At 37.5% G+C, this 20657-nt stretch overlaps 5 protein-coding genes and 2 non-coding genes across 8 annotated transcripts; 2 read left to right on the top strand and 5 right to left on the bottom strand.

Annotated features, from left to right (window-relative positions):
• Positions 1-276: 276 nt before the first annotated feature.
• On the bottom strand, positions 277-4649 carry LOC6505748. Its single transcript, XM_001964963.4, has 4 exons — positions 3987-4649; positions 953-1366; positions 744-893; positions 277-685 (listed from the first exon to the last, which is right to left on the bottom strand). Exons 1-4 carry the CDS (start codon positions 4216-4218, stop codon positions 534-536), a joined length of 948 nt encoding a protein of 315 aa, XP_001964999.1. The 5' UTR covers positions 4219-4649; the 3' UTR covers positions 277-533.
• A 1285-nt stretch (positions 4650-5934) lies between these two features.
• On the bottom strand, positions 5935-6057 carry LOC6508074. Its single transcript, XR_046261.2, has one exon. It is a non-coding gene; the product is annotated as a U5 spliceosomal RNA (small nuclear RNA).
• A 1038-nt stretch (positions 6058-7095) lies between these two features.
• LOC6508063 lies at positions 7096-7291 on the top strand. The gene has a single exon (XR_046260.2). It is a non-coding gene; the product is annotated as a U2 spliceosomal RNA (small nuclear RNA).
• Positions 7292-7623: 332 nt separating this feature from the next.
• LOC6505747 lies at positions 7624-8916 on the bottom strand. The gene is made up of 4 exons (XM_001964962.4): positions 8732-8916; positions 8301-8675; positions 8086-8232; positions 7624-7858 (listed from the first exon to the last, which is right to left on the bottom strand). The coding sequence occupies exons 1-4, from the start codon at positions 8823-8825 to the stop codon at positions 7707-7709; spliced, it is 768 nt and encodes a 255-aa protein (XP_001964998.1). The 5' UTR covers positions 8826-8916; the 3' UTR covers positions 7624-7706.
• A 1100-nt stretch (positions 8917-10016) lies between these two features.
• Positions 10017-13149, bottom strand: LOC6505743. The gene is made up of 4 exons (XM_001964961.4): positions 12941-13149; positions 10882-11262; positions 10333-10479; positions 10017-10266 (listed from the first exon to the last, which is right to left on the bottom strand). Exons 1-4 carry the CDS (start codon positions 13038-13040, stop codon positions 10112-10114), a joined length of 783 nt encoding a protein of 260 aa, XP_001964997.1. The 5' UTR covers positions 13041-13149; the 3' UTR covers positions 10017-10111.
• A 2237-nt stretch (positions 13150-15386) lies between these two features.
• Positions 15387-16237, top strand: LOC6504359 (protein Mabiki). Its single transcript, XM_001964960.4, has one exon. The coding sequence runs from the start codon at positions 15529-15531 to the stop codon at positions 16174-16176; it is 648 nt and encodes a 215-aa protein (XP_001964996.1). The 5' UTR covers positions 15387-15528; the 3' UTR covers positions 16177-16237.
• Positions 16238-16330: 93 nt separating this feature from the next.
• Positions 16331-18262, bottom strand: LOC6505742 (ovalbumin). 2 transcript variants are annotated; one of them, XM_001964959.4, is made up of 4 exons: positions 18062-18262; positions 17728-17941; positions 16608-17660; positions 16331-16551 (listed from the first exon to the last, which is right to left on the bottom strand). In XM_001964959.4, the coding sequence occupies exons 2-4, from the start codon at positions 17732-17734 to the stop codon at positions 16406-16408; spliced, it is 1206 nt and encodes a 401-aa protein (XP_001964995.2). In that variant the 5' UTR covers positions 17735-17941; positions 18062-18262; the 3' UTR covers positions 16331-16405. The 2 variants fall into 2 exon arrangements, with proteins under 2 accessions (XP_001964995.2, XP_032311286.1); XM_032455395.2 differs by having other exon boundaries at positions 17728-17846.
• Positions 18263-20657: the final 2395 nt, after the last annotated feature.

Below are 20657 nucleotides of genomic sequence, written 5' to 3'. Positions count from 1 at the left end.
TTTCTAATGCTTCTCTTTGAAGTTTCTTTATAAATCTAAATGTTTATGTTAAATGATAATTTAAATTATTATAGTTCAAGCTGATTAAGCTATTTAATTGGAATAGTTTAAATATTTATTTAATTTAATAAACAGATTTCTTGGGAAGTATCCAGAATAGTAACGAAACTTTGGAATTGGAGAACTCGCATGTATTTTACATTTTCCGCGAACAATCAATATTTTAGCATACGCGTAGCATACTTTTTGGGATAAACCTTTTTCACTCTACTTATAAAGAAATAAACATTTTCGATTTTTGAACAGGGCATTTATTTTCAGAATTTTCAGAAAACTTGTACTTTCCTTTAAGAATGGATGAGATAAATAAATACAAATTGGTACATGCAGAAAATCATTCCAAATGATCGCCAAAACTCTTTGAGCATAAAAAGTTATTTGGAAACAGCGTTTAACATAAATTTGTAATTGTTACGATTAAACTAAAACTAACTTAGAGCTAAATATTCCTTGATAAGAGGTTTATGGGGGCATCATTGAACCAAGAATTTCTCGATAGGAACCTTAGCAAAGAACTCGTTGATGTGGGCGATCAGAATAGGGGCCCACTGCTCGCGGGTGGCGGGAATACCGACTCGAGTGATCTCCGGCAGATTCTCGTTCACAAGATTCAGGATCATGCCATCTGCGAGAGGAAATAAATATGAAACAAAATAAATATAAGAACAAGGAGTAGTTATTACTCAGATTCCGGTCGGAGAAGATGCCGTTGGCCACCACCTTCGCATCGCCGATGTTGACATTGGCATTCAGGCGGTGTAAGCTGAGACGCTGCTGTCCACTGGGCAACTGCTCGATGTGCCCGTCTGTCAGAATGGTGGCCTTGATGTTGTCTAGAGAACAAAATTCAATAAAGTTGTCTGGGAATCATTTCTGAAAGCCTAAATCTCACCGATGGTGATGTTGAAGGGACCCTTGGGCACCAGACGCAGGCCACCGAACTTGACGTCCGCCTTGAAGTGTCCGCCGGCCTTTAGCTGGGGCAGCTCCACGCCCAGCTTTATCACGAACCCGTTTTCGGTGAAATTGGCCGCCACACTGTTGACCTGCAGCGTGCTGATGCCGTAGATCTCCATGTTCTTGATCAGGAGTCCGCCCTGAATGCCATCGTTGGCGTACCGGAAGATGCCCCGCTTGTAGAAGTAAGGATCTATCGAGCCCATGTTGTACTCCGGCACTCCCTGGTACCGCAGCTTGGGAGCGAATGTCTGTATCAGACCCCTAATACATTCGTTAAGATCTGTCGAACTGAGACTACAGGGTGTCACGGCAGTCGAGCCAAACTGCTCGCCGGTCGGTGGTGTAACTGAAAGCGAAAGTAATGGGGAGATTAGTTCACAAGTCGGTTAAGTCATGGCTAACCCCAAAGTTGTAAAGACCGCCGAGGCATAGCATAGCGCCCGACTCGATGCAGGTAATAATTATTATATTTTGGTATTTGTGCCACCCAACCAGGCATGACACAGTTCACGTGTCCCCCTGTTTGACGAGCACTGCCACAGCCTTTGGTTTTTGTCACATGCGAATGGGGTTAGTGTCAGGGTGACACCCACCCAAGGTCTTTTATGTTTTTCCAGGTGTATGAGGAAGCGTTTATTAAAAGTTAACAGGAACTGAGTGCTTTCCAAGTATCAGAATACTATGTATAACATTTAAAAGGTAATTTCTTTAATGATTTTAGACAATTTCTTGCAAAATTTATACAATGAATAGTTCTCTGAACTCTGATAACGAATTTTTAAATGCTGCTGCAGTTTGATTCTATTAATAAATGTTTTTTTAGAATCATCTACGATACTTGTGTTTTTACTTTTTTAATTACACCAATTAGTTTATAAATGACATACGTTTTTTACACAAATGTACTTTTAATTCTTAGAAGCCATGGAGGCTAATTCTCAAGATCATCTTTGAAGCTAATTTGTGTTTTAACCACAATGGCATTTAGTCACGGCAGTTTATGCGATCCTCTCCTGCTAATAACAAGCGGAAAGCGAAAAGGCAATTATTTTATTGTCCCTCTGCACACAATTACCAAAAAAAAAAAATGTTTAATAAATATAAAAATTTAAATTTAGCTTTTAATTGGGTCTTAAAGAATAAGACAAGCTGAAATTTATTTCAAGTGACTTACGCACTCGAATAGTCCCTCTCTACTTTATTTTAGCCTGCGTGGTCGCCGCTTTGTTTCACGTTTTACTTTTCAGCTGGCTGACAAGTTCAATGTCAAAGGTGAGCCAAACCGCTCATTATACCTTAAAAACAAATCAACACTCAAAATGTCAAAATTAAGAGGTGCCTGCCAAAACGAAATAAAAAAAAATGAGGAAAAAACACTTGGTTTAACTATGCAGTCGGGTTCAAGTTGTGGCTAGTCATGCGGAGTGACGTTTGTTGCTCAAGTCATTTGTTTGCCAGGCAAATGTCAATAAAGTTTTGCTCGCTATATTTTGTTGGCTTGAGCGTTTTTCCTTTCGCAATTAGAGACAAGTTACAATTGCAGCTTTCAGTTCGGAGACACAGGCCCAGCGGTAGCTGCCGCAGTGTCGCTTACGCATTGATGTAGGTCAGTTTTTCAGCTTTTCGCTTTTTGTCAGCATCTACAGCAGCAGCAGCTGTCGTCGGCAGCCGGTTTCGAATTTATGCCTCTGTGTTGTTGCTTTTGTTGATGGTGAACTCTTTTTCGCAAGAGCGCAAACAAGACACCGATCCAGCACGCACACACAACCACACACCTCGTGCTCGATTAAATTAATGTAATTGGCAATATTTTAAATGGGATTTTTTCCAACCCTGTTTTCTTGATGTTTGTTCTGCATTTATTACCCTGGCTTGCATCACAATTTCTATTTGCACAGCCCCTGCTTGGCAAGCTTGATAACTTTTACTCAAAACTACAAGTATGTCAAGTTCAAGTGGCCCCGACGATGACTTGCTGGTCTGCTTGTAATTCATACATATACATAAGTATTTCTTTTGCCATTTCAAAAGTGTTAAAAGTCAAATAAATAAAAAGATTTTAGCTGCAAACACACTTGCTAATTTCTATTGCAATTTCATTTCATTTTGTACTGCTTGGACTTGGCTCTTTACAAATCTCATTAAATAATAAAAAATAAAGCTCTTTTACGATTGCTGTTTCTCAGTATTTTTCCCAATTTTGCTTATTTCTGAAGGTTAGAGCCTATAAAAAAGTGGTGTTAAGTATATGCACAACACACTTGAACATTTTTAAGAAGCTTACAATGAGTAATCGGGTGACAGATTTGCATAAAAAAACCAAGCAGGGCCTGTCCTGAATTTCAACTATGTATGGAAATGTTTTTTAAAATAAATCGTAAGAAAGGAAATGAAGAACAAATGCAAAGTATGTATATATTATAGCAATTGGAACCATATACAGTTCATTAAAAAGTCATGTCTCAATACAGGAAATACTTGGCCGAAGGAATTTATCAATAGATTTTAACTTTTAAAGATATCATATGTTCATGGAATTCCTTTACTTTTATGGATAGGTTCTTAACTTGTTAAAGAGCTTAAGGTAATTTTTTCACACTTTTTTTTTTAAATAAATATTGCCTAATAGCATTTTTTTTTTCAATTTAACTTTTAAGATATAAAAATTAGCGTTGCCTTTTGCCAGATTTTTTATTCCAAATTATGTTTGCAAAATTTTGATCCCATTCACTTTTTATTGATTTTATCGATGCACTCTGAATGCCAAATGGTGGTCGCAGGCTAACCACAGAAAACGAATTTTCAATCCCATTTTCCAGCAGCCGCCTTGCAAACAAAAGACTTAAGCAACAAACTCGTTTTCGCCTCTAATTTTGGGTGCCTTATTTTGTGGGTGTGTGTTTGGGCCGAGTGCACTTTTTAGTTTGAATTTCAAGTTCTCGCTGCAGTTGCATAAGCCAACTTACCTGCATCGTACTGCAAACCGCTAAAATCGATTGACCCAGCGGGCGAGACAGCCGCCACCCCGCCATCGCCTGCCGGCGATACCTCCACGTACTCCTCGGCCGGACCGGAGCCGGGCCTGGGATCGGTGCTGAACACGCTCGGCTCACCGGATGTGGGCAGAGTGGCGCCACTGGCCACCGATCCACTTCCGAGTGCCAGGGCGGCAAAGGCAAAGATGCAAAGGAATTGCATTTTGTTGTTGTTTTATCTAGCTAAGACTCCGTTTTCCGCCGCTCAACCCGTTTTAATTGATTACTGGACTCTTTCTCTTTGGTGGCTTATTTGACTATTTTCGTGTGACTTGATTCAACACAGGAATTCACTGCAGACGGTAATTTTGTTGTCTCAGTTTTTCCTTCTTCTTTTGTTGTTATTTTGCGTAATTTTTTGCAAACCGGCTTCACTTTTATTTCTTCACGAGTAGTTGTTATTGTTTTTGGATTTCTCGGTTAACTGCAATTGTTGCTGCAATTGCTGCACAAGCACTCGCACACACAAAGCCACACACTGGCCAAGTCACAGACTCTAACTCAAACAACTAATTGCCAAACTTGTGCGAAAAACCAGCGAAAATAATTTTTGAGTTGACGGCGGGCTGGTTGCAAATCTTGAAATGAGCGCTGCTTGGAAACCACGTTTATTTATAGTTTCCAAGCTGTCCAATTTTTGTTTTTATTCAAAAGTTTTTCCAAGCCGAAACCGAAGCTGAAACCCAGACTGCAACAACAACATAGACTTATCAAAAGCATCCCAAATTCGTGGATTCGAAGGCTTTTGCAGCCGAAGTTAAAAGCTTTCAAAGCTTTTTTGGAAGAACAACAATGAAGACTATAGTTTTAGAGTCATGATGCCCAGCGCAATTTGGATAGGCACATACAACATTATTCTAAGCAAATATAATTTAAAGTTTAAACTATTACATAGTTAATAGGGATAATAATAATTATATTACACCTGACATATGTATCATACAGTATGGAATATGTAAGGAATTAAGTAATAGAGGTAGCGAACATGGAAGTTTATTCCATTCTTTCTCCTACTTTAAAATATTTGGAATATTTTTTATATTAAAATATAATTATTAAAAATAACCATACTTTTTATTTTTTTTTATATTATGTTCATATTATTAAGGCAATGACCGAATAGGTGCATTCCCTCACGAATACAGACATCAATCAATCGCTTTGCGCCCTCAAATCTGTCAAATGCACCGAACAAATAGGAAAATTGTCAGTCAAAAAGTTAAAACCCCCGATTTGGGCCTAAAAGGTGCAAGACACGTTTGCCATCCCAGTTTGACAGCCATTGTGGTGGTCTTGCCCTGCAACGTGGTGGCGGTGTTCATGTAAAATGTGGGTCAGTTATAAATCTTAGCGACTGTTTATGAGTACACATATTGCATGCTAGGTATTTAGTCGCATAAAATTATTCATGAACCTGTGACTTTGTGGGTGTACATCGTACACATCACCCCCCAAGGTTGCACACACAAGTACGTGATATCTTTCACAATTTCACATGTCAATTAAAAGTTTTAAGTAAACAGAACAAATTATACGATTAAGATCAGGAAATCTTTAAAAAAAAAGCATTTTTTCATAAAACTATCTAAGTGTCTAATTAATTTTTAAAAATTAGCCACTTAGTATGGCTGTTGAGTCTTTTGGCCAGACGACAGTCGCGTGTTCGATTTTTTTTTCTTACTTTTATTTTTTTGCATGCAGCCCACGATCCACGCAATCAATGGCAATAAGAATAAATAGGCAGCAATATAATAATAAGATTTATGGCATACTTAGCGCCAACAGAGGTTCAACTTTGGCCAAGTACAAATACGTCATGTTACGACACATTTGTAAACTAAGAACTTATGATAGATTAAAATTTATTATTTATCGGGCCCGGCAAGAAGTCATGCTAGGCCCTACAAAAAATTAGTATAGACTCATTAGAGTGCTCCTCTCCACGGAAATCTTTAGTAAAAGGCGAAAGATTTATTCGACAATTGAAGAGAAACCAGAGTGACCTTTAACACCAAATAGCCTACTACTCCTGTCAATGGTTGCTTAAACAAGTTGAGAATTATAAAAGGTAATTTCATCTTTTCCAGTAACCCCTAACCCTAGGGGTTCGAGCGCCTCACCGTTGTCAAGGGTTGTCCATGTACCCTACTAATACCATGCAATTCATACTACACCCTTCAATAACCGGTCCTACGAATAACAATTAATGCAATAATTAAAAAAAACGTTTGGGAAGAATCTATGGTATTTAATTAGTTTTAAGAATTCATACAATTATTAAAACACATATCGGTAATTCTACAAAAAGGTCAAGCACAACCAAAAAATTTAAAGTCAATGAAAGTTTATTTCTTTGTACATATGAAATATACAATACATATATACTTGTAAATTATATGAACTATAAATATTTTTATGTGGAATGTATTATATTTAATTGAAACAGAAATTGTAAAATAAATAAATTAATCATTAAAATGAATAAATAAATAAACAAAATTAAAAAAAACCCAAACTGTATGATATATTAAATGTATTTAAAGTGATTTCCGAAAAATGTTTCTTCACGTATTTCGCATTGTTTAAACTGGTCTTTAAAAAAGTATCTTCTGTTTCTGTAGCGTGCGAATACTTAGTGTTTGGCTAATATCTTTTAGTGAATCTTAAAATAAATTAAAGGGCTTTTTAAGAGCAATAATTTTCACCTTTTGTAAAAGTAAAATGGGTCTCATACACATGTTGGATTCGGAATTAAAGAATTGTCCATATATTTATGTTATTGGAGACACAACTCCACAAACTTTCTTTGCTCCAGAGGAATTCAGATAAAAATTAAAATGAACTATGTCTACAAAAATTTCAAAAATCCCTTAGTCCCACAAGTCTTTTTACCTGAGACTTTCCCTTGCAAAATAAGATGACCCCCTTAAGTATGCTTCACATTTTATACACGGTGAAATTTTTTCACTTTCTTTCTTAGAATTCCCAATCGGTTTTGGTAATTCTTTCATTGAGAGCCAAGTGTTTACTTAGCCAAGTTATCGCTTCTCGGCCTTATGGCTAAGATCAAAGTGTAGTATCTGTTCTTATCAGCTTAACATCTGATAGTTCCTCCATTGGAGGACAACAAATGTTAAACTGATTTTTGGAATTAGACGGAGTGCTAGGGGCTTGCTCCACCTCTGTCGCGGGTTGGCCCGGTATTGCAGTACCGCCGGGATTTCGGCCCACCTAAATAATAAATTTTACTAAACTAAAAGCGAAGTTCAAGCACAAACTTACTTCACCCAAAACTAGCTGTAATGAGTAAATAGGGTGTTACCTAATTTCACTTTTGTGGTTACTCTCCGACAGAGCCGTCAAGGTCGCTCGCGACTGTGCTTTTAACCTGTTAACGCCATTATCATTGGGTGGTCACCGGTTCGCAACGAAAAATGTGATTGAATTCGCGCGTAACTGGGGCATGACACCCGGCTAATAAAAACCAGTTTTTGTAAAATTCTTTTAGTTAAAGGGCCAGTTGTAGTGACGCCCTACAAATATCTATATGTACCGCTTACACTGGATATTATCATTTAATTGCAATTAAATGCAATAACAATTTATTTACATTAAAGCCATTATCACAAATTAGTTCTAGCGTCTATTGAGTTAGTCCTTGAGAAATCCGTCGATGGGAACCAGTTCTAGAGCCTCGTTGAACATACGCAATAAAAGGGGTTGCCAATACTGACGGGTCTCGGGCAGCATAATGCCGTAGATATCGCGCCAATACTGATTAGCCACATTAAGAGCAATTTGATCTGGAATTAAAAGGTCAAAAATAATTATTCTAAATTTTAAAATCAAATATATATCAAAATCTTCTTCTGATACATATAACACAAAAAAATTACAGGACACATAAATTATATGTTTAAATTTTGTATAACTATTCAAATTAATACAATGTCGAATTGATTTCGTTTGCCCTAAAAGCTATAGATTGATTCTACTAAAGCTTACTATTTTTTAACGGAAGATCACTTACCGAGTTCTGGATCCTGGAAAATTCCATTGGCCTTGATGTGTAGGTCCCCAATCTTTGGATTACTGTCAATATTCTTCATTCGGAAGAAGCGATGTCCATCCTTTTCGTAGACCTCTCCGTCAGTTATAGTAGTGGCCTCAACATTGGCTAAAAGTATTGTAAGCCAAGACAAATTTAATAAATTACATCAAAACAGGATAAGTAACCACACTTACTCAGAGTTACATTAAATTCGCCTTTGGGCTTCAGTTGCAGCTGGTTCACCTGCAAGTCCGCCTTATAGTGGCCGGCAATGTTCAATTTTGGCATAAAGGTGACCATGCGAAGCTTGACCTTTCCGTCCTTGAGTTTTACGTTGACCTCTTTGGCAACGTTGGTGGAAAATCCGGATAGTTTGGCATTCCGCATGGTTATGCGACCATTGACATTGCCACTGGAGTACTGGAAGCTGGTGCGATTGAGGACGAGAGGCTCATAGGGCGGAATCTTCAGCTCTTCATTGCCATCCTTAAGGCGTGGCGTCAGAGTGTTGAAAATATGCTTGACACAGTCGCTCAGCTGATCCTCTTCCGTGGAGCATTTTGGCAGGTCTATAGGATAAGGATTACATAAATGATAGTTTCCTTAGAATTAAATTTTCACAAACCTGCAAATAGTTTATAGTCCCTGGGCGATGCGGGGACACTGAAACAGCAGTGAAAACTGACCAGCAGACACAGCACAGCTATTGTGTAATGCATTCTGGTGCTAAGTATTTATCAATATTAATATCCTTTGGGATCCTGGTAGCTTATCCAACTGGCAGCTAGAACGTTCAACAACAACTGAAGCAAACCGACTCCAAGTCGAGCTATTTTATTCTCAAAATTAGCACAAGTCGCCTATTGAAAATGCGACACTAGAGAGATCGTTTAGCTTAGTGGGTACATTTTACTTGTAAATCAGAAAATCATTGTGCGCCAAACAGTTAGACTTTGACTGATCACAAAACCGGCTTCGTCTCTCTGATTTATAATGTCGTATTATTAAGTGGAAAACTTTATCGAAGTTCTAACAGCGAATGACAATCATGATTTGCAATAAAATCTCTTAATAATTACCTTGTTTAAATACTAATCATGGGCCTTTCGATTCTTCTTTTCCGTTTTTCGGCTACAAAGTTGCCTACTAATTGTTAAAATCGAAGGGCTGCCCATTGAAGTATAAAGAGTGTGACTCATTTTTGTCAATATGTTACTTGAACTTTTCATTGAGTTCAATTCAAACCTGAGCTGAATACGTTTGAGTTCTCGGGTAGATAGCTTGCTTATTGAAAAGACAGTAAGTGCAATTATAAAAGGCACAATTAACTTATATAAACTAGTTTACATTTGGAATGATTATGACACTTTTTGCTTCGTAGAGGTTATTGATGTTTTCATCAATTAGTTTCTTGATGTCTGCAGTGTTAATGATAATATCTTCAAGTTACAGATAAACTAAGTACCTACAATCTACAAATTAGGGCCAAAAATTTAGAATGATTAGTCATATACCCTGAACATACTCTATCAGTTTCAACGCAAAGTACTTTAAAGCATTTGCATTTTTCAGTTTCTTCCATATTTGGCGTGAGCTTCGCAGTTGAAACTATTTATTTAATGTATTTGCATTTTCCAAATAGTTTAGCGCACTCTAGTCAACAAATCTTATCTGTCCTTTCAAGGTTAAACTTTCACGAGATAGTTTTGTACTTTCAACTGAAAAGTTGCTCCCTATCATGTTTATATATGTATGTAGTTTGGTAAACAATATTCAAATCTCCGTCTACGCAAATTGGTTTCTACTGATAATAGAATCGTTTCATCAGAGCATCAGAGCATGTCTTGAGCGGATATTAAAATATGCCACTCTTACTTCGTCCTAGGTTAAGTTTTTGAATATGCACATGATTATTAAAAATGATCTTTATTACAAATATAACTATATTAACGTTTAGTGTAAAACAGATGGAGTCGTAAATGATACAAAATGAAAGCATATTGATTCAATTCTTTGTTAGGAGCATATCGAATGGTAATGCAGCGAAGAAGTCGTTCGAGGACTTCAAAATCAGAGGCTGCCAAGTGGCCAAGGTTTCGGGCAACATGGACTCATACAGCTGGCGCCAATATTGGTTGATAAAGTCCAAAATGACATCGTCTACACAGAGTTGGAGTGAGAAATTGTTAAGAGAAGTCGGTATATATATATATTGTAAGAACTTACTCAGAGCTGGATCCGGCACTAAGCCATTGGCATAAAATCGCAGATCTCCTATTTTGGGCTCAGTCTCCAGTTTGTTGAGTCGCAAATAGGTATGTCCATCATTATCGTAAAGTTCTCCGATGGGTCTTGCTCGCATTGTGACATTGGCTAAAAAAAGAAACATTAACGTTAGTAAAAACAATAAATTAACTTAACATTTTTGCAAAACAATAAATGAAAAAAATGTAAAATTTGATCTGGTAACTAAACTATACAAGATAAATATCTTTCTGTGCATATTCTTTAACAAAAAAAATCAAAATACTTATATTTTGTTTTAAGTTTCTGAAAATTATTTGAACTTCGACAATTTAAATATTAATCGTTTTGAAATTAACTATTATAATGGATAGAATTCGGAAGACATAAAACCATTTAAAGAAGCTATTAACGTTGCAAAAAACGTTTCATATAATATGGAAAATTTTCTTTCATTGAAAAAGAACATAAGAAGGTAATTACTTAGGAAACCGGATATCACAAAGCAAAGTACTTTAAACCATAACTTACTCATGGTAACGTTGAAGGTGCCCTTTGGGTTGAGCTTCAGATCGTTTAGCTTGATGTCTGCCTTGTAGGCGCCCTCGACAAACATTTGGGGCACATGGGAGAGAATCTCCATGCGGACCTGGCGGTTCTTCAGCCGGAAGTTGACCTTGTCGACGATGCCCTCGCTGAGCCCATGGACGACCACGTTCTTCATGGCGATCCGTCCCTGGAGCAGGCCGGAGTTGTAGTTGTAGGAGCTCTTGCCCATTTCGAAGGGGTCGAGGGGCGGGATGTTCAGCTCGCTGATGCCGTACTTCATGCGTGGCGTAATCTGCTGGAGGCCCTGCCGGATGCACTCGTTGATATTGAGATCGCCCTCCCGACAGGTCGGTATATCGGCGGCTGATGAATGTCAAGCGAAATCAAATTAGTGTCTGATATCAATCGGGTATAGAAACAACCTTGGCATATATAGTCAAACATAAACGCGGTTCATATCGTAAACGATCGTTGTCGATGTGCTTATGCTCAGAACGTGACACATTTCTGGCTGAGAATTTTCAAGCTCGCTTAATTGTCAACGTTATGCGCAATTAGATTTTAGATTTAGATTTTGTTTTTAGCGTAAATTCCTGCATTTAATTAAAAGAGTTTTGTACTGTTGAACATTGACGACAGACCAGATTTTTGCATCAAGTTCGTTTCACCGTAAATCTGTTTGTAATTAAGACTTTTTGCAATTGACTACCTTGGGGGAAGGTCGACGGCGGAAGTACCAAACTCCCGCCAGAAGACCGAAGCCGCAAAACGTGTCTTGAGTGCTTTCAACAATTATATTTTTATATTCACCCATAAACAAGTTTTATTAATATCCACAAAAGTAAATATAAATACTTGTACAAAGTCTAAGCTTCAAAAAGAACATATTCATTATCGTGTGGACAATGAGGTATTTTGGTTAATGGGGCTATTTTCGGAAAAAAATAACAGTGTTTGAAGACTTTACTTTTCATCGTGACTTTAACAAATTTAAAGCTTAAGGCTCGTTTATTTTGGACACAATTACCTTACAAATTTACAAATAGAAATAAAAAAATCATATCGCCACTTTTGACTCTACTTGTTTTTACATGATCAGAATATAAATACTCATCATTGCCTTTTTGGCTTGCACGTTAGTGTCCAATTTTGGACTTTATTAGCCATTAATATTTTGCAAAAACCCCCAGATATTCTACAAATTCTAATGATTTGTAGCATTTTATCTTGTTTGCTTCTAAAATTTTTAAATATATTTTTATCTAAAGAAAATCTATGAACTTTGGCTTTGATTGTTTTGTTACAAAATTCACACAATCTTGCGTGCTTCTCACGATTATAGCTGTCGCATCCCGGAGTCAATTTTGTTTGTCTCGAATTTTGTTATTTAACTGCTAATTTGGCAGATTAAAAAGCTATGTTTAAAAGTTTACTAAAGTGTCAAATTACCAATTGTTTTACGACATAACAAAAACAAAGGAGTTTCATTTAAAACTTCTAAAATAACTGAAATTTAAACTTTTAATTTTAACGCCACAAAAACAGAATTGGTATTAAAATTACTGAACTCAATAAAATATATTCGTTTAGATAATAAAAAAATAGTTGCCATTTAAAGCCATTTACATATATTAAATGTTATTTTAATTAATTTTAAATTTTGTACCGAAAGTATTTTTTTTTAGCCTATTTGGTTCGAATTCTAATAATTAGCTCCTATTATTAGAAGTTCAAGATTTATTTTTGGTCTTTATTTATTTAAATTCTTATTAATTTCTTTTAGGAGTCAAAACTTAAATTCGGCTCCGCCCGAAGTTAGCTTTCCTTTCTTGTTTAAACATTATTTTGGTTTTAAAAATATATTGTTTAAGGACTTAAGTGAACACCTTGAAAAGCCAAGTTAAAACTTTGTATATCCCAAAACTCCATCCACATTGGGGACAGGATATTGAAGGACTATATATATAACTTATATAGTTTTAATACTATATATTTGAGTTTTCACCAAAAAGGCTATTTTTTTATCATTTGTAACACTCACGTAATTCCCGGACCGGCTTGAAGTTTACTGTCGGCAACTCCTGGGCCAGACATGCCGCGGATATCAAAAGTAGAACAAAGGCGCAAAGGAGTCTCGACATTTTAAATACTTTGTCGGTGCTTAAGTGGGTTTAAATTTATTGACTTTTCCTTTCGGTGAAATTAACCTGGCCCATGCAAATGCGAATCAACGTCTGAGAGCTCTGGTGGGCGCTGGCCTTTTATTTATGGCAAGAAAACAAAACAAATCCAATCAAATTGAAATTGCAAAGGCAAACGCAAAAAAGACATTCAGACACACGAACATAGATGATCAGCTTTAGAAAATAATAGGGAATGGGTGAGGGGTCGGGCAAGGGGGAGGGGCTGGGAGGTAGTATGGGGAGGCGGGAGCCACCGCTCGCCAGTGAAGCAAAAATAGCTTGGAACTAATGACGACAACGTCGACGTCGAGACATCAGTTGTAGAAAACAAAGTAAATGCAAAGCCAGCAATGAAATACAAACGACATTATTAAATTCCCTTGCGGAGTCGTGAAGCTAATGCCACCAATCACCCCGACTCTCTGACTTGACTCAGCTCTCGACTTCCCGACCCGATCCGACCCGATGATCTGAACCGACTTCCCCATTATTCCCGCCTCCAAAACTACCGGCAGCTGTCCGATGATCTCCCAGCCTATTCGATGTTTCCTCGACTTGGCACTGGTGACACGTGATCGTGTCCAGATTTCCCATCCGAGGGCCTGCGGATTGGTTTCACTTCCGAGATATGTAATTAAAACAGGCAACTCAATTAGCCCAATCTCAGTACCTCTGGGATTTAAGCCATTATCAGACAGTAAATGGCTACGTGCCGCAAAACGCAGTTCAATTACAGAGGGCGTGTTTAAAAGAGTTTGTCTGGTTTCAATCTCACATTCGCTATACAAATTATTTTCTTTTTTAATAAAAAGAAAAGCTATATTAAGTTGTCCCTTCAGAGGTATTTAAGACGCCATTAAATAAATTTCGAGCTTCCATTCTCAACCGATAAGATTGGACTACGAATCTTTTTCCTCTCCCCAATAGTCTGGAAAGGTTAAAAATCAAACTTAGTCTTAACTTAAAACTCGATATATTTAAAAACAGACAGTGATACCGGGCTGTATCGACACAAAATGTGATCTTTATTTGGGATATATTTTATTTGTAAAGAAAGAGTTTCCTCCAGTCCAACCTTATACTCATTTGAACAAAAGAATGATTATTTTTTCTTAAATCGGACTTATTTGTCTTTAGTAATTATATTAGTAGTTCTAAGTTCTTCATTTATACAAAGATTATTAACAAGATGACATGACAAATCTGAAGAGTTATTAATTTATTCATACTTATTTAATTATTTTAATTATAGAATCCCCTGGTTGAAAGAAAGTTAACGCATTAGCCTTTGCAATACTTCCATGTTAGACAAGATATCATATAATTACAACGTGTCAAAATACGTTCGTCTAACAATTATTAATAGGTTTTTCAGGTAATACCTCAACAAGCTAATCATTGGGTTAATGACATTTTCTTGATTATTTATACAAGCTGATTCTAATATAAAATACAATAATATTTAGTTACTGACCAAAGCTAGGGGAAAATCAATAAAATGCTATTTAACAATCACGCAAAAAGTTAAAGCTATTCATTATCAATACATAAATACCTGAACACCTTTCTTTTATAAATCAGTCTAGCTTTCAGGGAGAGATAATTATTTTATTTTCCAAAAGATAACGATTGCAAATATGAAAACACTGAAGCCCTATTTACTATCTGCCTGAGGCTCTGGCACAAGATAGGCTTATCACACTCCGACCTTAGATGTCTACAGCCATTTTCCCTTTTGCAATCCCAGATATCCCAGTCATCGTAGGGCGACATCTTATCACCATCTGGAGTGAGGGATTCCGAAAGTGAGAGACTTCATTTCCAGGAATTGATCTTACGAGAGGTCTAAAAAATTAGGGAACAAAAGATCAGCAGACTGGGTGCGTACACACCTTATCAATAGAGGAGAACAATAGAGGCTGGACAAATGAGGCCGCAAAATACTCTTTTGGGTTTTGGAAGGCAATTGAACAAGAACAGCCCATGAAATTGACAAAAGCGGCGACACTGAGACAGAATGGTGGACAATCATTTGCAAAGAGGAACAAACACGAATTGAATGACTGTTTGTGCCTTCCAGGGGGTCAGAGTGTCAGATGGCATGGGTCATGCGGCCTAGGCCCTGGGCCCTAGACCCTAGACCCTAGGGTATCTGTAAATTTGCAGTCGGATGCAAGAACAAACATGATCGGTGGTCGGCGGGTGGGCTTAGGTAAAATCGTATGAGCGCGAGCGAGACAAAGCATAGCGCGGACGCGTGCGCAGGCCCCCGATTTATGATTTAGTTTTTGTTTTTGCAAAAATACTATTTTGGCTTCGATTTGTGTAAACAGAGTCATAAACGGGTGGGTGGATTAGCCGAAAGGGCGAGATAAGACTTTCACAATATAAACCGCCGAAAATCGCGGCAGGACAGCATTCAATCCAGAGACATCGAGAAGAGAACATGGAAAGCCATCAAATCTACCGTCACAAGAAGTTCGACGTTGGTCGCAACTTTAAGAGCGCTGAGTTGCTGCTCAAGGAGGAGCTCATCTCCCGGAGCGGCACCCCCTACAGCCGCGAGGAGGAGCAGGAGGAAGAGCTGGCTTCCATCAGCCTTTGTTCCAGCGACCAAGACGAGTTCCTGCCTCTGCCCAAACGCCGCCGCCTGGGCTCATCATCCTCCAGCGTATCCTCGACTTCTTTCCAGTCCGCAGCCTGCCACATCAACGCCGATGCCATCCAGGACATCCTCAAGTACCACGTCAACATGGTGCGTACTTTTCCCAAGAAGGAGCGCTCGCCCAAGGAGCAGGATCGCCGAAACAAGAACACCATCGCCTGCCGGGTGAGCCGGCGCAAGAAAAAGTTCGACGACCTGCAGATCGAACAGCAATACAAGGACTTTACTTCCGAGCATTTAAAAATCGCCGAGCAAAGTGTCCGGGCCAAGGTGTATCTGAATTACCTGAACCAGCTGGTCAAGCAGGAGGACGTTCCACCGCCTACACCACCTCCTTCGGCGACTCCAAGGGTCGCCAAGGAGCAGAATTGCAAGAGAAACTTTAGCATCGACTACTTGATCGGTGGAGTTAAGCAGGAAAAGGTGTAGACTCTAAAACTTATTGTATTTAATTGTTCACTGTGTGACCTTTTTTTTGTATAATATAATATAAGATCAGGCTAAGTTAATTTTAATGAAAAATAATTAGTTGTATCGCTATTTTTTTAAGGTACCTACTTTCTTCAAGAAATAAATAAATAACTAAATAAATTGTTTATATATTTTTAACGCTTTTCCTTCCTGTTTTCATAGATGATTAAATATTAATATTAATTTTTTATTCATCATCCCATCTGCCCTCTATGAACCCATAGCGACCTGTGGCATAAATATTATCATCATCTAAAAGTGCAAAGAAGAATGGATGCGATGCAAAAAAGTGTGCGGATCCTGGTCCCTCGTCATGTCTGACCAAAGTTACGTCTGCAAATGGGGAGATATAGGTAATGAACCAAAAAATATAATATGGGGAATTTTACCTGGCAATTGCTGAAAATTGATTCCACCCTCGGCCAGTTTCAGTTTGGTGGTGTGTAGAAATCGAGCCACCCAAGGATTCCGACTTCCTGTGATCTGGCTGAGATCGGCTTCACTGGAGTGGAAGGCCTTTTTAATGCCAATTCCTTGCAGTTTGTCGCCCAAATAGATCACAGTTTCCATGCTGATGACCGGAAGACTAATGTCGTAATGGCGTTTATCAAACTGCTCTGCTAATAAACTTCGCAGATCCACAAACTCGAGGGCCTTCTCGAGTTGAAACAGCCCTTTGATCTGATCGGGTAACAAGATCATGAACCTGACGCGACTGTTCTCGAAAGGAAGCAAGAGCATTCTAGACCTCAATTTTGGTAACTGGGCCACTTGTCGCTTTCTGGTTGGGCTATACATGGTTTCCACCAGAGTGCGTCGCCTTTCGTCAACATTAAAGGGTATCATCTGCCGGTTTTCCTTTTCGAAGCCGGCATCACTAAAAGCACCTCGAAATGATCCTGCCGCGATCAGAAACACTTCATTCGTTTGGTTCCTACCTCTGGGAATATCAGGTAGTAGGCGAAAATTCAGGTGGGGAGCCGCTGCGATATTAACAAGTTTCCGAAGAAGGTGATTAAATGTAAAGTCTTCAGATCTCACCACTTCGGCTCCCATCCTCTGAATCTTGGTCAGATATTCTTCTCTTGGATTAAGCTTGGAGGAAATATAAGCTCCGACATAGCTCATGTTCAGAAATGTATCCCTAGGTATTTTCTCTCTAACGATCGGTCCAGGATACTTGCTTTGGGAAACATTCAGCCCTCGGCGCACCTCATCCGCCGTGGCGCCATTGGCGCTGGCCAGCAAAACATCCAAGCCCAATCTCAGAGGATAGTGGGCCAGCATGAATCCAGCTCCGGTTTGGTTTCCCAACCCGTCGAGGATTGCTCGGTGAACGTACGTGGAATACTCCCGAGTTGAACTTCCATCGGTGTGGGGGCGCAATTGGATTATACCTTGAACCCTTCCGAGCGATAGTATCCAAAAAAATCGAATTAATGCTAATCCGATTGACGATATAAAACGAAATAAATAAATAGAGTCTAGAGTTAAAGCCCTGTCACTCACCTGTCATCGTATTGCGGTTAAGCTGGCGAATAGAAATTTCAGCCACTTACATAAATATTTTATTAGCCACTTTGATGTGATTCGTAACGGAAAATTTTAAGTATGTAATACGTTCTTTACTACTTTTTGCGATTTTTAAAACAACGATTAATAATGTTACCGGAGACGGGCATTGGTCAAAATTGAAGGAAACAAAATAATTTATAAAATTCATCTGTAATAAAAACGAAGCTTTTATCTCTAAATCTAAATCTAAAAATCCTCGATTTAATTTTCTAGTCTAATTATCTAGTCTTCTAATCTAATTAATGTATAGTTGCGAACAAACTTATACTTATGCAGAAAAGCGTAGAAAGGATATATTGCAAATTTGTAAGAAACAAGTCCTCCATTGAGCCAGTTCGGATTAGTTGGAATAATCGGTTGCCCACTTTCCAGGTGATGAAGAAAAATTATTCAATCAAAATACACTGGTAAGAGAATATATAAATAATAAAATGAATTCCACAAGCCACTTTCTTATTTGCCATCATGGCAGCGTAGTATTTATAATGCGAAGTTATTAAATAAATCCGAGTGGATTTTAAGCCGTGACACGTTTTATTGGCCGTCCTAATTGGATTCGTCACGATAAGAGATTTTATTTTGCATAATTCTATAAAATTATCACAGCGTACGGCAGTCTCGATTGGGAGCGCCGATTAATATCTCAACCATCCTGATCCAACATTTCATTTAAAAGTTATTCAATAATAATGATTTTTAAAGAATTTCCCAAATGAAAGAAGTTTCTTAAGTTTTTTTCACTAAAAAAGTCCCATCCGCGTTTGCCTTATTTTTTTTTAATAAGTTTGTAAAAATGTGTGTATGTTTATTACTTAAATTTAAGCAACATTTGTTTTACGATTTTTTAAATTACTTAAGGTTACATTAAATAACACTAGTTTACAAATTTAAATGTAATCGAGTGAACCTTAAAATTGATGATTGTTTTATAGTAACTTGGGGTCGGAGAATACGAAAATGACATCCGTTTATTTTTCTTAAGAACCGTTTTTGAGATATTTTTGAAAATCGTGTTTTTGAGGTCCTTTTTCAGTTTTTTGGTAATATCTCATGAAAAAAACTGTTTACAAACAAAAAAAGGATATTGATTGACAGGTATTGAAGTAACGTTTACGTGGATATATAATATGTGCAGATTGAATCAAATCTCTGTAATGCACAAGCGAACAAAGTACAAAAATAGTGTCATTTTCGACCAATTTTGAAAATTTCAATTTTTCAGATCGATTTTTGCCAAAAAAAACAATTTTTTTTCTAAGGTTTCAATATTTGAGGGAAAAGATTTATTATTTACCAACAATTTAAGCCTAAGATTATCCAAATTGAGTAAGAAGTTTAAAAGTTATAGTAATATTAACATTTTGACACTTCATAAATTAGGTCGAAAAAAACATTTATCACTCAAATTTTTTCGTTTGTGATCAATTTTCTCTTCACGCACTTGTACTTTGTTCGCTTGTGCATTACAGAGATTTGATTGTGCATTACAGAGATGCTAAAAATATGTCGAAATAATGATAATACCTATAGATGCGCAAAATAAGGATCTAACCAGTCAAATAAATGTTTTATCTAAAAAATTAACTGAAACTAATGAAAAACTTAAAAAGCAACGTCAACAAGGACATATACCAAATAAGGCTTCCAGGAGTGAGTGAATTTAAGGCTCCTTGCAATGGATCTGGATGGATGGTAATTCAGAGGCGGATGGACGGCAGCGTGGACTTTAATCGCAATTGGAATGAATACAAAAATGGTTTTGGAAAGTTGACAGGAGAGTTCTTCTTAGGCCTGAAGAAGTTGCACCTCATAACTCAATTGAGATAGCACGAACTGCTCATGGGAAAAGTGAAGTCAAGTATGACAATTTCATTGTCCCGCCAATCCGACAATCAGCAGCCAATAAAATGCCAACTTGGACAAAACAACGTTGAAAATAAAATTATTCTTTTTATGTCCTTAGCCCAGGACAAAGACAAAAGCTGGCCTTTTTCTATCCTGGAAATATTCCAAAAATTCTAAATTGTCAATGAAAAAAGAATTTCCCGATTGCCTGTTGTTGCAATATGTTGCAATATGTGCCTTCCTAATCCTGGAACTGTATACCCTTGCAGTGGGTACTATAATTTTTTCTGTGTCAGAGTTTCAAAATTTCCATAATCCGAAATGTTCTTAAAAGCATTTAGGCCTTATCATCATTTCAAAAAATGTAAGTGAAACAGTATAGTTAAATTTGTGCCATTATCCCCATTTTATCCCATCTCTTTGCTCCGTTTTACCATCGTTGTAGAAGTTTCCGTTCAGAAAGCTGTAAGTTGAAAAATGAAGATTTATATTTTTATACATTTATTAAAATTTTTTTTACGGCATACCTGGATCCACATATTTGAAACCACCAGCCACCACCAAACCTCTTCACGCTACTTCCTTTCTTCAGGTCATTATCCCTGTAAATTGTGGAGAACTTCATGTTTAAATTGTATTTTGTGAGGGAATGCACCTCTAGTGGGATTTCCAACCGATTCTAATGGATAGGAATCCTTTTTACTACCAATCCTGAAATTGTCATACTTGACGAAAGCAGTGGATCCATCCACTTGTCCCAGACGGATGAGGAGTTCGTGCTGTCTCGATTGAGTTATGAGGTGCAACTCCTTCAGGCCTAAGAAGAACTCTCCTGTCAACTTTCTAAATCCATTTTTGTATTCATTTCAATTGCGATTAAAGACCGCGCTGCCATCCATCCGTCTCTAAATTATCATCCATCCATATCCATTGCAAGGAGCTTTAATTCACTCTTTTCTGGAAGCCTTATTTGGTATATGTCATTGCCGACATTGCTACAAGGATTTATGTCAACACAT

Source organism: Drosophila ananassae, chromosome 3R, assembly GCF_017639315.1.
Source record: "Drosophila ananassae strain 14024-0371.13 chromosome 3R, ASM1763931v2, whole genome shotgun sequence".
In the NCBI taxonomy this organism is placed as follows: Eukaryota; Metazoa; Arthropoda; class Insecta; order Diptera; family Drosophilidae; genus Drosophila; species Drosophila ananassae.
This window is presented reverse-complemented; position numbering and strand designations above follow the sequence as displayed.